The sequence below is a fragment of the Pseudophryne corroboree genome, chromosome 7 (genome assembly GCF_028390025.1).
Source record: "Pseudophryne corroboree isolate aPseCor3 chromosome 7, aPseCor3.hap2, whole genome shotgun sequence".
NCBI classification, from domain to species: Eukaryota; Metazoa; Chordata; class Amphibia; order Anura; family Myobatrachidae; genus Pseudophryne; species Pseudophryne corroboree.
The window spans coordinates 326,199,695-326,215,807 of NC_086450.1; the positions used below are offsets into that span (position 1 = coordinate 326,199,695).

Below are 16,113 nucleotides of genomic sequence, written 5' to 3' on the forward strand. Positions count from 1 at the left end.
AATCCCCTTTTTCGCTAGGATTCGGCGTTCAACCGACATGCCGTCAAACGTAACCGCGTTAAGTTTTGAAATACACAGGGCCCCAGCTGCAACAAGTCTTCCCTCAGAGGAAGAGGCCAGGGATCTCCTGTGAGCATCTCTTGTAGATCCAAGTACCAGGCCCTTCGAGGCCAGTCTGGGACAACGAGTATCGTCTGTACTCTTCTTCGTCTTATGATCCTCAACACTTTTGTGATGAGAGGAAGAGGAGGAAACACGTAGACCGATTTGAACACCCACGGTGTTACCAGAGCGTCTAGTGCTACTGCCTGAGGGTCCCGAGACCTGGCGTAATACCTCAGAAGTTTTTTGTTGAGGCGTGATGCCATCATGTCTATTTGAGGAGTTCCCCAAAGATGTGTTACGTCTGCAAAGACTTCTTGATGAAGTCCCCACTCTCTTGGATGGATATCGTGTCTGCTGAGGAAGTCTGCTTCCCAGTTGACCACTCCCGGAATGAAGACAGCCGACAGAGCGCTTACATGATTTTCCGCCCAGCAAAGGATCCTTGTGGCTTCCACCATCGCGACTCTGCTTCTTGTCCCACCTTGGCGGTTCACATGAGCCACTGCTGTGACATTGTCTGATTGAATCAGAACTGGTAGGTTTCGAAGAAAACTCTCCGCTTGTCGAAGGCCGTTGTAAATGGCCCTGAGTTCCAACACATTGATGTGTAGAAAGGACTCCAGGTCTGACCAAAGCCCCAGAAAGTTTTTTCCCTGTGTGACCACTCCCCATCCTCGGAGGCTCGCGTCCGTGGTAACCAGGATCCAATCCTGAATTCCGAACCTGCGACCCTCCAGGAGGTGAGCACTTTGCAACCACCACAGGAGGGACACTCTGGTCCCTGGGACAGAGTTATTTTCCGATGTAAGTGCAGATGGGACCTGGACCACTTGTCCAGAAGGTCCCATTGAAAAGTCCTTGCATGGAACCTTCCGAAGGGAATGGCCTCGTAGGCCGCCACCATTTTCCCCAGAACTCGAGTGCATTGGTGAACTGACACCCTTTTCGGTTTTAGCAGGTCTCTGACCATGTTCTGGATGTCTTGGGCTTTCTCTATTAGGCGAAAGACCTTCATTTGTTCCGTATTCAGTATCATACCTAGGCACGGTAGCCGAGTTGTCGGAATCAACTGTGACTTCGGTAGATTTAGAATCCAACCGTGTTGCTGGAGCACACTCAGAGAGAGCGCCACACTGCTCAGCAATTTCTCCCTTGATCTCGCTTTTATCAGGAGATCGTCTAAGTATGGGATAATTGTGACTCCATGCTTGCGCAGGACCACCATCATTTCCGCCATTATCTTGGTGAAAATCCTCGGGGCCGTGGAGAGCCCAAACGGCAACGTCTGAAATTGATAATGACAATCCTGTACAGCGAATCTCAGGTATTCCTGATGGGGGGCATATATGGGGACATGAAGGTACGCATCCTTTATGTCCAGAGACACCATAAACTCCCCCTCCTCCATGTTGGCTATTATCGCTCTGAGAGATTCCATTTTAAATTTGAATCTTTTTATGTACAGGTTTAGGGATTTCAGATTCAAAATAGGTCTGACCGAACCGTCCGGTTTCGGGACCACAAATAGGGTTGAGTAGTAACCTCTTCCCTGCTGGTGCAGGGGAACGTTGATTATCACTTGCTGTATACACAGCGTTTGAATTGCAGCTAACACTACATCCCTTTCCGATGTGGAAGCTGGTAGGGCCGATTTGAAAAATCGGCGCGGGGGCAGGGCCGTCTTAACAGTAGTGTAGGCCCCTGGGCACAGCAATGCACTGAGCCCCCTACCCATCCTTCAGAGGTAGGGGTGGGGGGTGCTATCAGTGGCAGCTTTGATGTCCCGCGGGAGGTAGGGGGTGCTCTATCTTCTGCTCAGCATGTAGGACCTGGAGCAGTAATTTCTGCTAATTCCGCCTTTACTGCACAGATGGCGCTAAACTGTAGAAGGGGGCATTGGGCTGAATGAAGAAGCCCAGGTACATGACTTCCAGGGTGGTATGGGGTGTTTAATACGTAGGGAAGGGGTGGATAGTGGAGTGGGCTTAATATTTGTTATTTTTGTGTGGGAGGGCAGCTTGCTTGACTGCAGATATCTCAAGTTCCTGAAAATATATTTCTTAGCTTTATGGGATTAAAAAACTAGAGAGTCCCACCTTTCAGATGGTTCTGGGGACTTGGGGATCAGAGTTCAGGAGCCAGAGCAATTCACCAATGAAAATCTAAAACTGCATATTAGGCGTGTGGAGCTGGAGCATGGACCATCTGCTTGAAGGCTGATATCTCTGGTTCTGGGCATAGTAGAGACAAGCTGCCAGTGTTCACCGAAAGGGGAGAGTCACAGTTTTTGGATTATACCCTTGGAAAAACTCTAAATCAGACAGAACCTGAGATATCTGGCTGGGAAGAGCAATTAACAGGTTTGGATGGGGACCACTGGTTTCAAGTCGGATATCTCCGGTTCCCCAGGGCCGATTTTCAAAAATCTGGTACCCCTGGAAAGAGGGGACCCTCAGCTATCAGCATAGGGCCCTTAATCTCCTCGGACCCTTGGGCAAGAGCCCATTGAGCCCATACGAAAAGACGGCCCTGCGCGGGGGCACCTCCTCGAATTCCAATTTGTAACCCTGGGAAACTATTTCCAACACCCAGGGATCCAGGTCCGAACTGACCCAGGCCTGACTGAAAAGTCAAAGACGTGCCCCCACCGGTGCGGACTCCCTCAGGGGAGCCCCAGCGTCATGCTGTGGGTTTTGGAGCAGCCGGGGAGGACTTTTGTTCCTGGGCACCTGCCGAAGCAGGTGCTCTCTTGCCTCTGCCCTTACCTCTGGCGAGGAAAGAGGATCCCCGACCTCTTTTGGACTTGTGCGACCGAAAGGACTGCATCTGATAGGGTGTTACTTTCTTTTGCTGTTGGGGAATATATGGTAAAAAATTTGATTTACCTGCTGTAGCTGTGGAAACCAGGTCCGTCAGCCCATCCCCAAACAATACATCCCCCTTATAGGGTAGTACTTCCATATGTTTTTTGGAATCCACATCACCCGTCCATTGGCGAGTCCATAAGGATCTTCTCGCTGAGACAGACATGGCATTGGCCCTAGAAGCTAGCAATCCAATGTCCCTTTGAGCATCCCTCATAAATAAGACTGCGTCTTTAATATGGGCTAGAGTTAGGAATATAGTATCCTTATCCATATTATCAAATTGATCTGTCAGCTCATCTGTCCAAGCTGCAATTGCGCTACACACCCATGCCGACGCAATTGTCGGTCTTAGCACAGCACCCATATGAGAATAAATACCCTTTAAGGTAGTTTCTTGCCTGCGATCTGCAAGGTCCTTAAGGGCCGCTGTGTCAGGAGACGGTAGCGCCACTTTCTTGGACAAGCGCGTCAGGGCCTTGTCCACAGTGGGGGGTGATTCCCAAATCTCCCTGTCCTGCTTAGGGAAAGGGTATGCCATATAAATTCTTTTGGGGATCTGCGGTCTCTTATCCGGAGTCTCCCAAGCTTTTCCAAAGAATTCATTTAATTCATGAGATGTAGGAAAGTTAATAATCTGTTTCTTTTCCTTAAACATGTGTACCCTTGTGTCGGAGACCGAGGGTTCATCCACAATATGCAACACATCCCTTATTGCCACAATCATACACTGAGTGGTTTTAGTCACCCTAGGGTGCAATTTTACTTCGTCATAGTCGACACTGGAATCAGAATCCGTGTCGGTAGTAGTGTCTAGTGTTAAGGGATGCTTTTGAGACCCCGACGGGCCCTGTGAGCCGGTCCAATCTGAGAATTGACCCCCTGATGTCCCCCCTAAATCAGCCTTATCAAGCCTTTTATGTAAAGATGCCACACTTGCATTCAACATATTCCACATGTCCATCCAATCTGGAGTTGGCACAACCGACGGGGACACACCACTCATTTGCTCCACCTCCTCCTTGGAAAGCCTTCCACCTCAGACATGTCGACACACACGTACCGACACCCCACACACACAGGGATTAACCTATAAGGGGACAAAACCCCAACCAGGTCCTTAAGGAGAGACAGAGAATGAGTATGCCAGCACACACCAGCGCTTCAAAACACTGGAAAAAATATGTCCAGATAGCGCTTTTTTATATGTCGCTAATGTGCCCCCCTCCTCTTTTTCCAGCCTGTGATGTTCAGCAGGGGAGAGACCAGGGAGCCAGCATTTTCCTCATGCAGCTTCTGTGGAGAAAATGGCGCTGGTTAGTGCTGAGGATCAAGCCCCGCCCACCCGACGGCGGGCTTCGGTCCCAGTGATTTTTCAATAAAATGGCGGGGATCATAGATTTACTGCCTCCGCAGTCTAATCCAACTGTATTTGTGCCAAAATGTGAGGTTTATTGCTGCCCCGGGCGCCCCCCCCCCTGCGCCCTGCACCCTTCAGTGCTGCTCTGATTGTGTGCGACTGGGAGCAATGGCGCACAGCTTACCGCTGCGCGCCTTACCTCATGAAGATCTGATGTCTTCTGCCTTCTCTATCCGGCTTCTATCTTCGGCAACTGTGAGGACGGCGGCGCGGCTCCGGGACGAACCCCAGGTGAGACCTGTGTTCCGACTCCCTCTGGAGCTAATGGTGTCCAGTAGCCTTAGAAGCAGTGCCCAACTTGACAAGCCAGCTCTGCTTCTCTCTCCTCGATCCCACGATGCAGGGAGCCTGTTGCCAACAGGACTCCCTGAAAATAAAAAACCTAACAAAATTCTTTTTCCACAGAAAACTCTGGAGAGCTCTCTGCAGTGCACCCATTCTCCTCTGGGAACAAGATCTAACTGAGGTCTGGAGGAGGGGCATAGAGGGAGGAGCCAGTGCACACCCATAGTCAAAGTACTTTTTAGGTGCCCTATTTCCTGCGGAGCCCGTCTATACCCCATGGTCCTTACGGAGTCCCCAGCATCCTCTAGGACATAAGAGAAAACAGGATTTTAATGCCTACCGGTAAATCCTTTTCTCCTAGTCCGTAGAGGATGCTGGGCACCCGACCCAGTGCGTACTTTACCTGCAGTGGTTAGTTTTGTAGTTACACAAGTGTTGTGTTACAATCATTTTCAGCATGTTGCTGCAATTGTTCCTGCCCGTTGGCAAGGGTTATGTTGAATGCTGGTTTGAATCTCACCGTTAAATTAAAAGTAAATCCTTTCCTCGAAATGTCCGTCTCCCTGGGCACAGGTCCTATACTGAGGTCTGGAGGAGGGGCATAGAGGGAGGAACCAGTTCACACTCTGAAAAAGTCTTAAAGTGCCCATGGCTCCTGCGGAACCGTCTATACCCCATGGTACTGAAGTGGACCCCAGCATCCTCTACGGACTAGGAGAAAAGGATTTACCGGTAGGTATTAAAATCCTGTTTTTCTACTGTGCACCATTGCTAATGAGATACACTTGCTGTTCCTAATTGCTACAGAACAATTTTAGCACTTCAGTAAAACTAGCAAAAGTAAATGATTCTCCTCTATTGCACACAAACATACAGTACATACACGTGTATAAAACGGATACCAACAGCTACTCATCACCATGTCGGGTGGAGGAGAGATGCCTCCTGGGTACCTACTCCTCTTCTCCCCCTACAATCCCCTGGCTGTAAATGTTGGCCAATAATAATGACCAAACATGCTGGGGATCACTTTGTGCACCAGAATAATAAAGGGTTACTTTTATATGAGATCTTAATGTTTTAATTTGTCATGTGGTATTACTGCTGATGGCCCTTATGGTGTGTTTACATCCATTAAACAAATGATTTGTTAAAGGACTGTGGGGGTGATTCAGAGATGGATGGAGTTACATTGCTGCAATATCTTTGGATGCAACAAAATGCTAATTTACCTCTATTTTAGAGTTGTACACTTATAGTAGCGCCGAGTGATGTCACCTTTCTTGTTTCATTTATTCACTTAAGAGTTTTTTGGTGAAGGCTCTTCGTGTGATATCGCTGGCAGCAACTAAATATTGTGATCGCGGTTTGGATCACCCTCTTATTGTACAAAATGCTAATGCTGCAGGTGTCTGAAGAAAAGATTGTGACCCTCTGCAATCAACTAACTCTTTCTTAGGGGCATATTTTTTAAAGAATATTTGCGGAATATCCCCCGAGACATGTTTTCAGGTGGTATTCACAAATATTAAACATCCTCAGGACTTATCAAGGAGGAACCACAGCAGCAATCTCAGCTATCTGTTGCGGTCCCTCAATATCGGACTGCAAACGTAGCACCCATACGTTTCTATGGGGCTTGCTACATACGCACAATATTTGAGCTGATGCTAAACCTGGAGAGATAACATAAGCGAACACTCAATCCCAACTCTTCTCCAGTACAAGCTCTTAATGAAGCCTGTGTCCCTCAAACAGTTTAATACTAAATTTTCAGTCCTTGTAATGAGAAAAATCATGGTGGCTAAGCTCCTACGCACTGGCCGGCACGCCAAATATCTATAGTCTTCTATGGGCAGTCTTGTGTACACTATTACTTCAATTTTACTTGTGTGTGGATTTTATTATTGTCATAGTGAACAGGACTTCTTCTAATCAGGTATATGGACAGAGTAAGTTGTGTACCAAGAATATCCTGCTAAAGAGATAGTGTGCCATCTTACCAGCTACCTCATCCTTGATACTCTCCAATCTGGCTTTCGTCCGCTTTACTCCACTGAAGCTGTTCCAGTCAAAATCACCATTGACCTGCTGTTGGACAAATCCAGGGGTCACTTCTCTGCTCATCCTTCTGGACCTCTCTGCTGCCTTTGACACTGTGGATTATCCTCTCCTCCTCTATACCCTCCAATCCATTGGCCCCTCTAGCACCGTCCTTGTCTGGTTCACCTCTTACCTCACCAACCGCTCCTTCTGTGTCTGCCTCCAGCTCAACCTAACCCACTTTCACCCTTCCCGTTGGCATACCCCAGGATTCTGTCCTTAGCTTCCTTCTCCTTTCCTTGTACACCTCCTCACTTGGCAAAAGATCCTTCGGCCTCAAATATCATCTCTATGCCAACGACATGCAACTATACCTCTTCCCCTCTTTTCTCTCTCTGGTATCCAGCTACCTATCCGCCATTTCGTCCTGGATGTCCGAGTGCTCCCTGAAGCTCAACATGGACAAAACAAAACTCATCATCTTCCCCCAAAATATCTCTATCACTGTTGACATCAGTTCCCTTGTTCCCCAACTCCATTGTCTGGGTGTCACTTTCGACTCCTCCCTCCCCTTCGCCCATGTTTAATCTCTAGCTCAATCCTGCCGGTTTCAGTTACACAACATCGCTCGCATCAGGCCGTTCCTCTCCAAGAACGCAACTAAGCTCGCTATCCATTCACTGGTCATTTATTGGCTCGACTACTGCAACCTTCTCACTTGCTTTCCACGTTCCCATCTTGCTTTCCTCAAATCTGTTCTTAATGCTGCAGCTAGACTCATCTCCCTCTCCCGCCACTCCAAATCTACCACTTCCCTTCCCCTACAGAGTTCTCTTCAAGCTCCCCATCCTCACTCACATGGCCCTCCTCAGCTCCACTGCACGATACATCTCCAACTTCATCTCTCTACATACTCCCTCCCGCCCTCTATGGTCGGCCAATGATGTCGCCTCTCCTCCACCCTGGTCACTGCATTTCACACTCGAATACACATTTTCGCCTGTGCTGCCCCCTTTCACTGGAATGAGCTCCCTCACTCTAGCAGATTCTCCCCAACCTTGCAAAACTTCAAACAGGCACTGAAAACCCACCTGTTAATCAAAGCATACCCTTTCACCACATAACCTCAGTCTCAAGGTCGCTCTCCCCACCCTGACTCATGCCTTGGCCATCTCTACCATCCTTACTTCCTCAGGCTTGCTCATGTCACCTGTTTGTCTTCCCTCTCCCTCTATGATTGCAAGCTCCTTTATAGCCGGTCCATTTTCTCACACTTCTACTACAGCCCTCACCTACCCAGCAATCATCTAACCCAAATATCCTCTCAATCATAGCCGTTCATCTCTTCCATCAGCTGCTCTCCGCTAATAGTATGCTAATTACTCCTTTGCTTACCTTACATTCCAGCTATATTGTGTATTGAGTTTTAAGTTGTGCTAATTGTTACTTGTGCTACGTTTAGTTTTGCAGAAACCTTGCTAAATCCAAGCGAATAGGTCCTGATAAGATGCCTATCTCCTTCTCTAATTGGGCCACAGTCACGCTTAGGGAAGCCAATCCCGGGCCATTTTTTCAATCGCGGGTATCGGGATTGAAAAATGTCCAATCCCAAAATTCCCGGGATTGGCTTTTTGCTATGTGGCCGCCCCCTCGCCCCGCACACATAACTCACCATATACCGGTGGCGGGCGGATGGGGAGCATCCTCTGATCGCTGCTGGCGGCTCCCTGCAGTGGCTGACGGTGCAGCGTGACCTCTCACGCTGCGCAGCAGGAACAAGGAAGCCAGGCAGCGTCTGAGCGTCCTGTGGATGCTCAACGCTGATCCCTCAATTCCCGGGATTGGAGCTTCCAATCCCGGGATTGAATCCCGGACATTTTTAGCCCTAAATCCTGGGATCCCGCCGTTCCCGATCCCGGGATTGGCCACCATAGTCACGCTGGCGTCCACTTCAACTATGGCGTGAACGGCAATGCTGTCCTCGGTGATAGCGGACACAGGTTGGCCGCAGTGCTCCTCGTCTTCCAGAGACAGTCTCACGCACCTAAATTCTGCAGAGGAACTCGTGGGGTGGACGGGAGGCGTTCAGGGACCATTGCGGGGGGCGGCACAGGGAAAATGGGGGGGGGGGGGAGGGGTGTCGTCGGGGTCACACACCGCCATTCCGATTGAAAAGAATGGCGGCAAGAATTCTGCTGTCACAGGAGGCTTCCCTAGTTTCTGTGACAATGCACTAATTGCGGCGCAATCACAATTAGATCGTGGTCGCAGTTGGTGGGCGGCGGGTAGCATGCTGGGCATTAAATAGCAGACTCTGCTACTCTTACTGAATGAGGGCCTCTGTATCTAACATAAGGCTGCTGCAAATATCATTGGTTGCAACTAAAGACACTTAAGGCTAAATGTAATAAGCCTCAGAGTTGTCGGAGGTGCGGCACTTTCTGCAAGTATGCCAGTTTTTTATAGCAGCAATCATTTGGTTGCCTTGTAAATGATTGCTGCTTAAAAAAAAACTGTCAGACTCGCAGAAAGTCCAGCATCTCCGGAAACTCGGAGGCTATTACATACAGCCCATAAAGTGGATGTTTCAGTTCTTGCACATTGGATGAACAGCTGTACACCAGGGAAGACCTTTATAGCGGCATTAATATAAAGTCACAGATGTAGACGCAGTTATGTCCTACTGAGAATCAGCCCGTACGTTTTTCACATGCACACACTTCATGTGCAACATGGTAGTTGGAAGCCATGATACCTTGTACTTAAAATATTTACAAATATACCTGGAATATTTGACATGCAGATCCATGCTTAAGTCAGAAACCAGAACAGTTATGTGCGTACATACTTTATAGCTAAAGGAACAACCATGTGTGTCTGTAAACTCTCCTGTAACCTCAAAGATTATTCTATTTTAACGGCATAAAAAATCATCAAGTGTTTGTTTGATTTTTACACACACAGATGAAAAACATTTTTCAGCACTTCCCAACTTTATCAATATGCTTTATTTACAGTCTGCTATGAGGTCAACACACGTGTCACATGACTTAATTGACAATCTCTAATAATAGATCTACTTAAGGGGGTGGCCTTGCAGCAGGGGGTGGGGTCTAATGTCATTTTCGCACAACTGGTACTTACTGTAAAGCTGCCCTTACATCTAAAGATTTATCTGGACATGGATGGGAGCAAATGACAGTTGACCATTTCAAATGGTCAACTGTCATTTGCGCCCCTTCCATGTCCATATCTTCGTTCCAACCAGCCAGATTGGAAGATAAATCTTTAGGTGTATGGGCACCTTTGGAACTGGAAAGTGCCAGGGGGGCACACAGATAGACCAAATTCCTTCAGTGTGCTTTATGACATGTACAGACAGAAGATGGAGCCAAGTCTAGTACAGTATATGGGGGCAGATGTATTAACCTGGAAAAGGCATAAGGAAGTGATAAACCAGTGATATGTGCAAGGTGATAAAGGCACCAGCCAATCAGCTCCAATATGTAAATTAACAGTTAGGATTTTATTGGCTGGTGCCTTTATCACCTTGCACATATCACTGGTTTATCACTTCCTTATGCCTTCTCCAGGTTAATACATCTGCCCCATGATTCCCTAAACAAGGCACAATTGAGCAAGGAAAATTTAGTGTATGAGTGCGCTCATTAAACTTGACAAACATACTGTTCCTCCCTTCTAAAAATTGATGTTGGAAACTAATGGCTGGGCTTTATTCTTGTGATGTTTTCCCAATGATATAAAAATGCTGTGCACATCAAGTGGAAGTACACAGTTACATTATTTTTTTTATTTATTATTAATATTATTTATTAGGCGGCTGATTTTTTTGCCCCATTATAATGACATGTCTCTAATTCCACTGGATTATTTAAAAAGAACATCCCAATAACCATTCCATTCTGCATTAGGTTCTAAACACAACATAAGCCATCATACTCGGAACACAGAAATTTCATAGTAGCTTGCAGTTCATAAAAAATGAGAAAATGTCCCATTTACATTTTTTTTTTTAGACAAAACAAATATTTTGTTTAATAAATAAAATGTGACACATCAACGTTTTGCTTTCCCCTGGGAGACTGCCTCGGTGTAAGAGGTGTGAATGAAATCATAAAGTTGTTTTGCAGCATTGGAGTTTCCAAGAATCTCAGACAGTTTCTCTAGAGATAGCGTTGTCAGCTCTGCAATGTTCTTTATATGATTCATTATGGCTCTACAATTTTTGGCATTGACCCCTGGCATTTTCAGAAGGAAGTCCTGAGGGCCTGGATTATATTTCTCGGATTCTGGGACGGTTTCCGAGTCGACAGTAATAGCCATGGCGGTTGCAGCATCAGGCTGTGGCCTGTTCTGCTTTAGCTCCTCAAACAGCTCTGCGGTGGCATAAGGTGATGGGCACCAGAGAATGCGCAGTCTTGGAAAGTGAAGTGTAAGGAGGGTGATTTTTGAAGTGATGTCATTCACAGAAATCTCCTGGTGGATTAAACTTCGTGCAGTGAGAGAAAATGGCTTATTGGGGTCAAACTCAATTAGAAGAATAGGCCGCTTGTAGTAGCGGCACATGGATACACACTGAGTGTAGAGACGTCCATTGTTGAGTGAACCAATCAAGTCACTCACGCTTTTCCTTTCCACACATATATCCGGGGTCAGGATATAATCTCCCACCTCTAGCGTAACAGGTTCAATGTCAATACCGCGCCTGTGGATCAGAGATGGCAGCTCACTCCGAAATTCACGCATGTCGACGATGATGTTGTGCTGCACGTTTTTCTGCTGCTGGCCTCCTAGACAAAGAATCCAGAAAAAAAGTGTGATGACTACAAAGGTAACAGGCGGGCGGATGAGGCAATTTAATTTCTATGTAGTTAAAAAATATCTGAGGTTTTACAAGGAATCAAAGGACAACAGGTTGTCCACAGTGAAGGCAGTGCCCAAACTGAGGTCTCTGTAAAGGCAAGCGGCTCTATGATTTCCCATTATGTCCACTGATCAGCTGCATATAACGGCTTCCAAGTGGGTTACACAGCTATAAACTACTATTCCTTCATTTCCTCTTAACAGGGCTCATTTATCAATAATGAACAAGATCCAGAACAATGAAGAGTTTAGCCAACCTTAGTTTCTCACTAGGGGGCAGTTTCCCCAATAAAGAAAACAAATAAGCTACAAGGATAAAACTATATTTCAAGAGGCTGCAATTACTGCTCTTTTTTTTATAGACCTAAAGGGACTAAAAGAGTTCTATTTACTAAGCCTTGGAGAGAGATAAAGTGGACAGAGATAAAGTACAAGCAAATCAGCTTTTAACTCATGTTACAGGCTGTGGGTGGGATGCATCCGCAATGCGGTATATCCCGCCACTAATCGCGTACATACTTACCAGGTATGTACTTAGAAATGTGATGTAAATCGCAAAGGACAGCTCTTCAGACAAGAGATGTCCTTTGCAATAGAAGGACTTTGCAGAGTGACGTTGTGGCCGCAGGGGCTGCTGGGAGGGATCTGATTGGATCACTCCCAGGAGCAAATGCGATAAAAAAGCCCATAGGATTCTATTGAGCAATGCCAGCAATAGCTGGCATTATCCACCGGTTCCAAGCTCTGAAATGTATCGCACTCTGGAGCTTGGTACATATGGGAAATCAGGCCAATTTACAAAAACGTCTGTTTTCGTGTTTTTGGCCGCATTTCCCAGTAAGTACATCCCGCCCTGTGTTTGAAACATGACAGGTAGGAGCTGGTTGGCTAGTACTTAATCTCAGTCCACTTTACCTCTCTCCAAGGTTTAGTACACAGACCACCTAATTCTGAATTGGAACAAATTTAAATAGAGCAAGTACAGTACTATTTGCACCTTGGCAAAATCATGCTGCATTGCAGGAGGCTAAATGTATAATGTGCAAAGAGATTTAGAGGGGTGTCTCCAGATAAAAATCTAGATTGAAGTGTAAAAGCTGTCCAGCAACTGTGGGCTACATGCAAAAGCAGCCAGTATTTACACACTGTATGTATAAACAATAAATGTACGTGCAGCATGGTTTGTTCCTGAAATAAAGCTACTTGCTCTTTATGCTTTGCTCCCACCTCAGAATCAGCCCCCAAGTTACCTCCTACACCTACAGTGTTCTCTTTGCAAGAGATTGGCGTTAAATGTCTGCATCTACAATTGATTAGTTAATGGTGCTAGAAACACTAAAATGTATAGCATTGGCTGTTAATCATAAACATGACAAAAATAGCCCACAATGATAAAATATTTTCCGCTTGTGAGAACACTATGCCACTAATGGAAAACCACGAGACTTACCGGCTTTCCGTGTGTCAGGGGAGGCGGAAGTAGGAGTTACGTCTCTCTGCAGATCCAGGTTTGTGTCATCTCTCCCTTCTCGTTCCTCAGGGACAACCATGCTGGCCTTCTCTCTACATAAAATAATAAGAGACTTTTAATGAGGGAAAGTACTGTATTTACCAATAGAAATTGAACGCATTTTTCTCATAAGTAAATCAGATTTTTTAAATATGCATTGATCTGCTATCTACAAATGGCAAAAAAAAAAGAATGTATCCAAGTGGCTGTTACTAATTGTTGTTAAGTGCTGTCAACTCGCTGCCAACTTATGGCGACCCTACGGATAGCGGTCCTGAACAAGATCATTAGATCTTATTTATCTAGTGTACTGTATTGGTACATTTAATGATTAATAGCTTGATACATCTCCCCCTAAAATGGAACATGAGTCACACACCCAGAGTTGGTGGCGATATCACTGTGCGAGCGGCCAGGTAGACACTGGTCTCAATACGCAGCTCTCAGTGGTTATCAACCATGGGTATGAGTACTCACAAAGTAACTTGCTGTGATGTTCAGACGTATGCATCTTTTCGCTGTAATGGATGGAAGCAGGGCATCTAGAACATTCAGGTGATATCTAGAAGCACAGGACAGAAGTGTCCTAGGAATCTACAGGACTCTGACAACTGGCAGGAAAATACAGCAACACGATCACTGGTGTTTTTCTTGCATAAAAGAGATTTAGTGAAATTTAGATATTTTCTGCCACAGCGCCCCCTGATGTCAACATGTGACTATGACATCTGCCTATGATTTTGCAGGTCAATAATTTATGTTTTACCAGCTTCCAGAGGATTCAAAATAATGAAGTTGTGCAAAAATGTTAATAAATTGTTAGAACATGACATAACTTTAAAAACTGTATTGTCACTTTTAAATGTTTCTTAAATAATAATATGTAGAAAGCATATATTGTATGTACAATTCATCTATTCTTGTGACATTGATTGTTTAAAATCTTGTTTACAGCACATTTGTTGATTTTATATATAGCAGCGCCTTACCATTTTATCTAATCACAATTATGTTTATGATTAGCTTTACATATGTTGGGGTACAAATTAAGACAAATGGTCTACCTGGTGGGAAATGATTAAGAACCATTCACCTAGATGGTCTTTAGTACATATGGAACCGTTTAACTGCCCATCAATATAGTTAGCTAAGGAACCATAGCTAAATATTTTTCCATTTGTTGTGAAAAAAATTACAATATAAGCAGACGATGTAACTTTTTTCAATAATTAAAAAGTAAGTATTTTGGATGCGATTTATTGTTTGTTATATTGTCATTTTGTGTTTATCATGCTGTTGCCTGGACAAAGCCAGTGGCGCAGAGATGAGGACGGGTACTCTTTGCCCGGGCCAGTTGGAGGGACCTGGGGGGCAGGTCCTGCTGCCCCCCACTCCATTGTAGACAGTGGCACTAGAAGCGGGCAGAGAGAGGAGTGACCGCTGCTGTGTGCTGCACTGGAGAGACAGCTGCAGAAGCAGTTACTCCTCTCTCTCCCAGCTGCCCGCTTTCAGTCCATCTGCCCCCATGCTGGCAGCCCCCCGTCCAGCGCATTCGGCCGCAAATAACTAATATCATAAGTATGGGGGCTGGCCACACCTCCCTGCATTGGCCACACCCCCTCCCATTACCTGGGCGCCTGGAGAGAGCTTATTGCCAGTCAGAGGCAAAGCTTCATCATGGTTAGCACTAGGGATAGGGACATGTACCGGCTGTGCACGTATATACAGTACATGCCAAAATATGTAATTGATCTCATTTTATATATGCCTGCACAAACTGGTAAACAAAACATAAGCTACTATGGAGACACATGAGCTAAGCAAGATGCAACACGCTGCATGTAAATCTTTTTTAACTCATTGCTGAAGTAGAAGATGGGAATGAGGTACAGCTGTCTCTGTACAAGGAGAAGTTGCCTCTTCAGCTTATTGCGGCTTTCAGCTGCTTTTCCCTTGGTTAAACAGAGCAGGCCTACGTGCATACTGTATATATCAATAACATACAGCCCAGCAGTTCTGTGCCACCGACACTGTGCAGATACATAGTGCTCTTACCTAATCAGCTGCTCAAACGCTTCTTTTTCCTTCCTGAGAGAAGTGAGATATCTTTGTTCTTCTGTGGAGCCCCCATAGATAAGGAAATATACCCTACAATGTGGAAATTCAAATGACTGATTGCACAACAGATGTAGGTGTCATTGGTGATCACATTCTAACAACGGTAATGTGTTAGGGTGGTACAGTGCTGTATGTAATGGGCCATGTCGCTAAGAATAATTTATAATCCATAAATGTAGGTAAACTGTATTTTTATTTACATACCTCATAGTTTTCTGCTTGCTGGCCCGGTATATTTCAAGCTGCCGAACAAAGCTAAGCTCTGTATCATACAAGACTACATATCTTGGATCGACTTCATGCAGTACCCTGGTTAGACCGTAGGGGTCGCTGCAACCTTGCAATGGGTGGATAACAGTCAAGGGCTCTTTCATGATACCATAATAAGAGTCTGAAGGCAAATTCAGTTGGAGGTCTTCATATTTTGGCTCCTCCATGCTACTCTCAATGCTAATATTTTCATCTTTGTTCTCTTCCTGATCTTTCACAACATCGTCTTCCTCTGATTTTCCCATCATTTGTGTTAAAGTCAGTTCAGTTTTCTTGACGTTCTTCTTCTGCTTGCTTGACCCTTCTTTAACCTTTTTCACCCAAGAGCTTTTCCCACTCTTGGCAGATTCCTTATTTCTGACGGCTTTTCTGTTTTTTAGCCACGCTTCAGCTGCTTTTTCATCCTTTCCAAAGGTTTTGTTGTACAGCCTCATTAGCAGCGCCTCAGACCCCACTGCAATATACTCTCTCAGCTGTGCGCAGGTCCGATCATCACTGGCACAAATCAGCACACGGCCTAACAAGAAAAGCACACAGACAGTTTTACATCGCGCCTTTATGGAATACCTGGACTTCATCTAAGATTGAAAACTAACCTGTCACAAAGGAATATG

The 16,113-nt window shown here is 45.7% G+C and overlaps 1 protein-coding gene across 3 annotated transcripts in view; it reads right to left on the bottom strand.

Annotated features, from left to right (window-relative positions):
• Positions 1-10,292: 10,292 nt before the first annotated feature.
• ERCC4 (ERCC excision repair 4, endonuclease catalytic subunit) overlaps positions 10,293-16,113 on the bottom strand; it is a 114,985-nt gene continuing 109,164 nt past the window's right edge. For all 3 annotated transcript variants that reach the window (XM_063934336.1, XM_063934334.1, XM_063934335.1), the window contains exons 9-12: positions 15,434-16,016; positions 15,167-15,259; positions 13,052-13,164; positions 10,293-11,528 (exon numbers count right to left, since the gene is read on the bottom strand). In XM_063934336.1, coding sequence (XP_063790406.1) covers positions 10,795-11,528; positions 13,052-13,164; positions 15,167-15,259; positions 15,434-16,016 — 1,523 coding nt within the window. In that variant the 3' untranslated portion in view covers positions 10,293-10,794. The remainder of the gene's footprint in view (positions 11,529-13,051; positions 13,165-15,166; positions 15,260-15,433; positions 16,017-16,113) is intronic.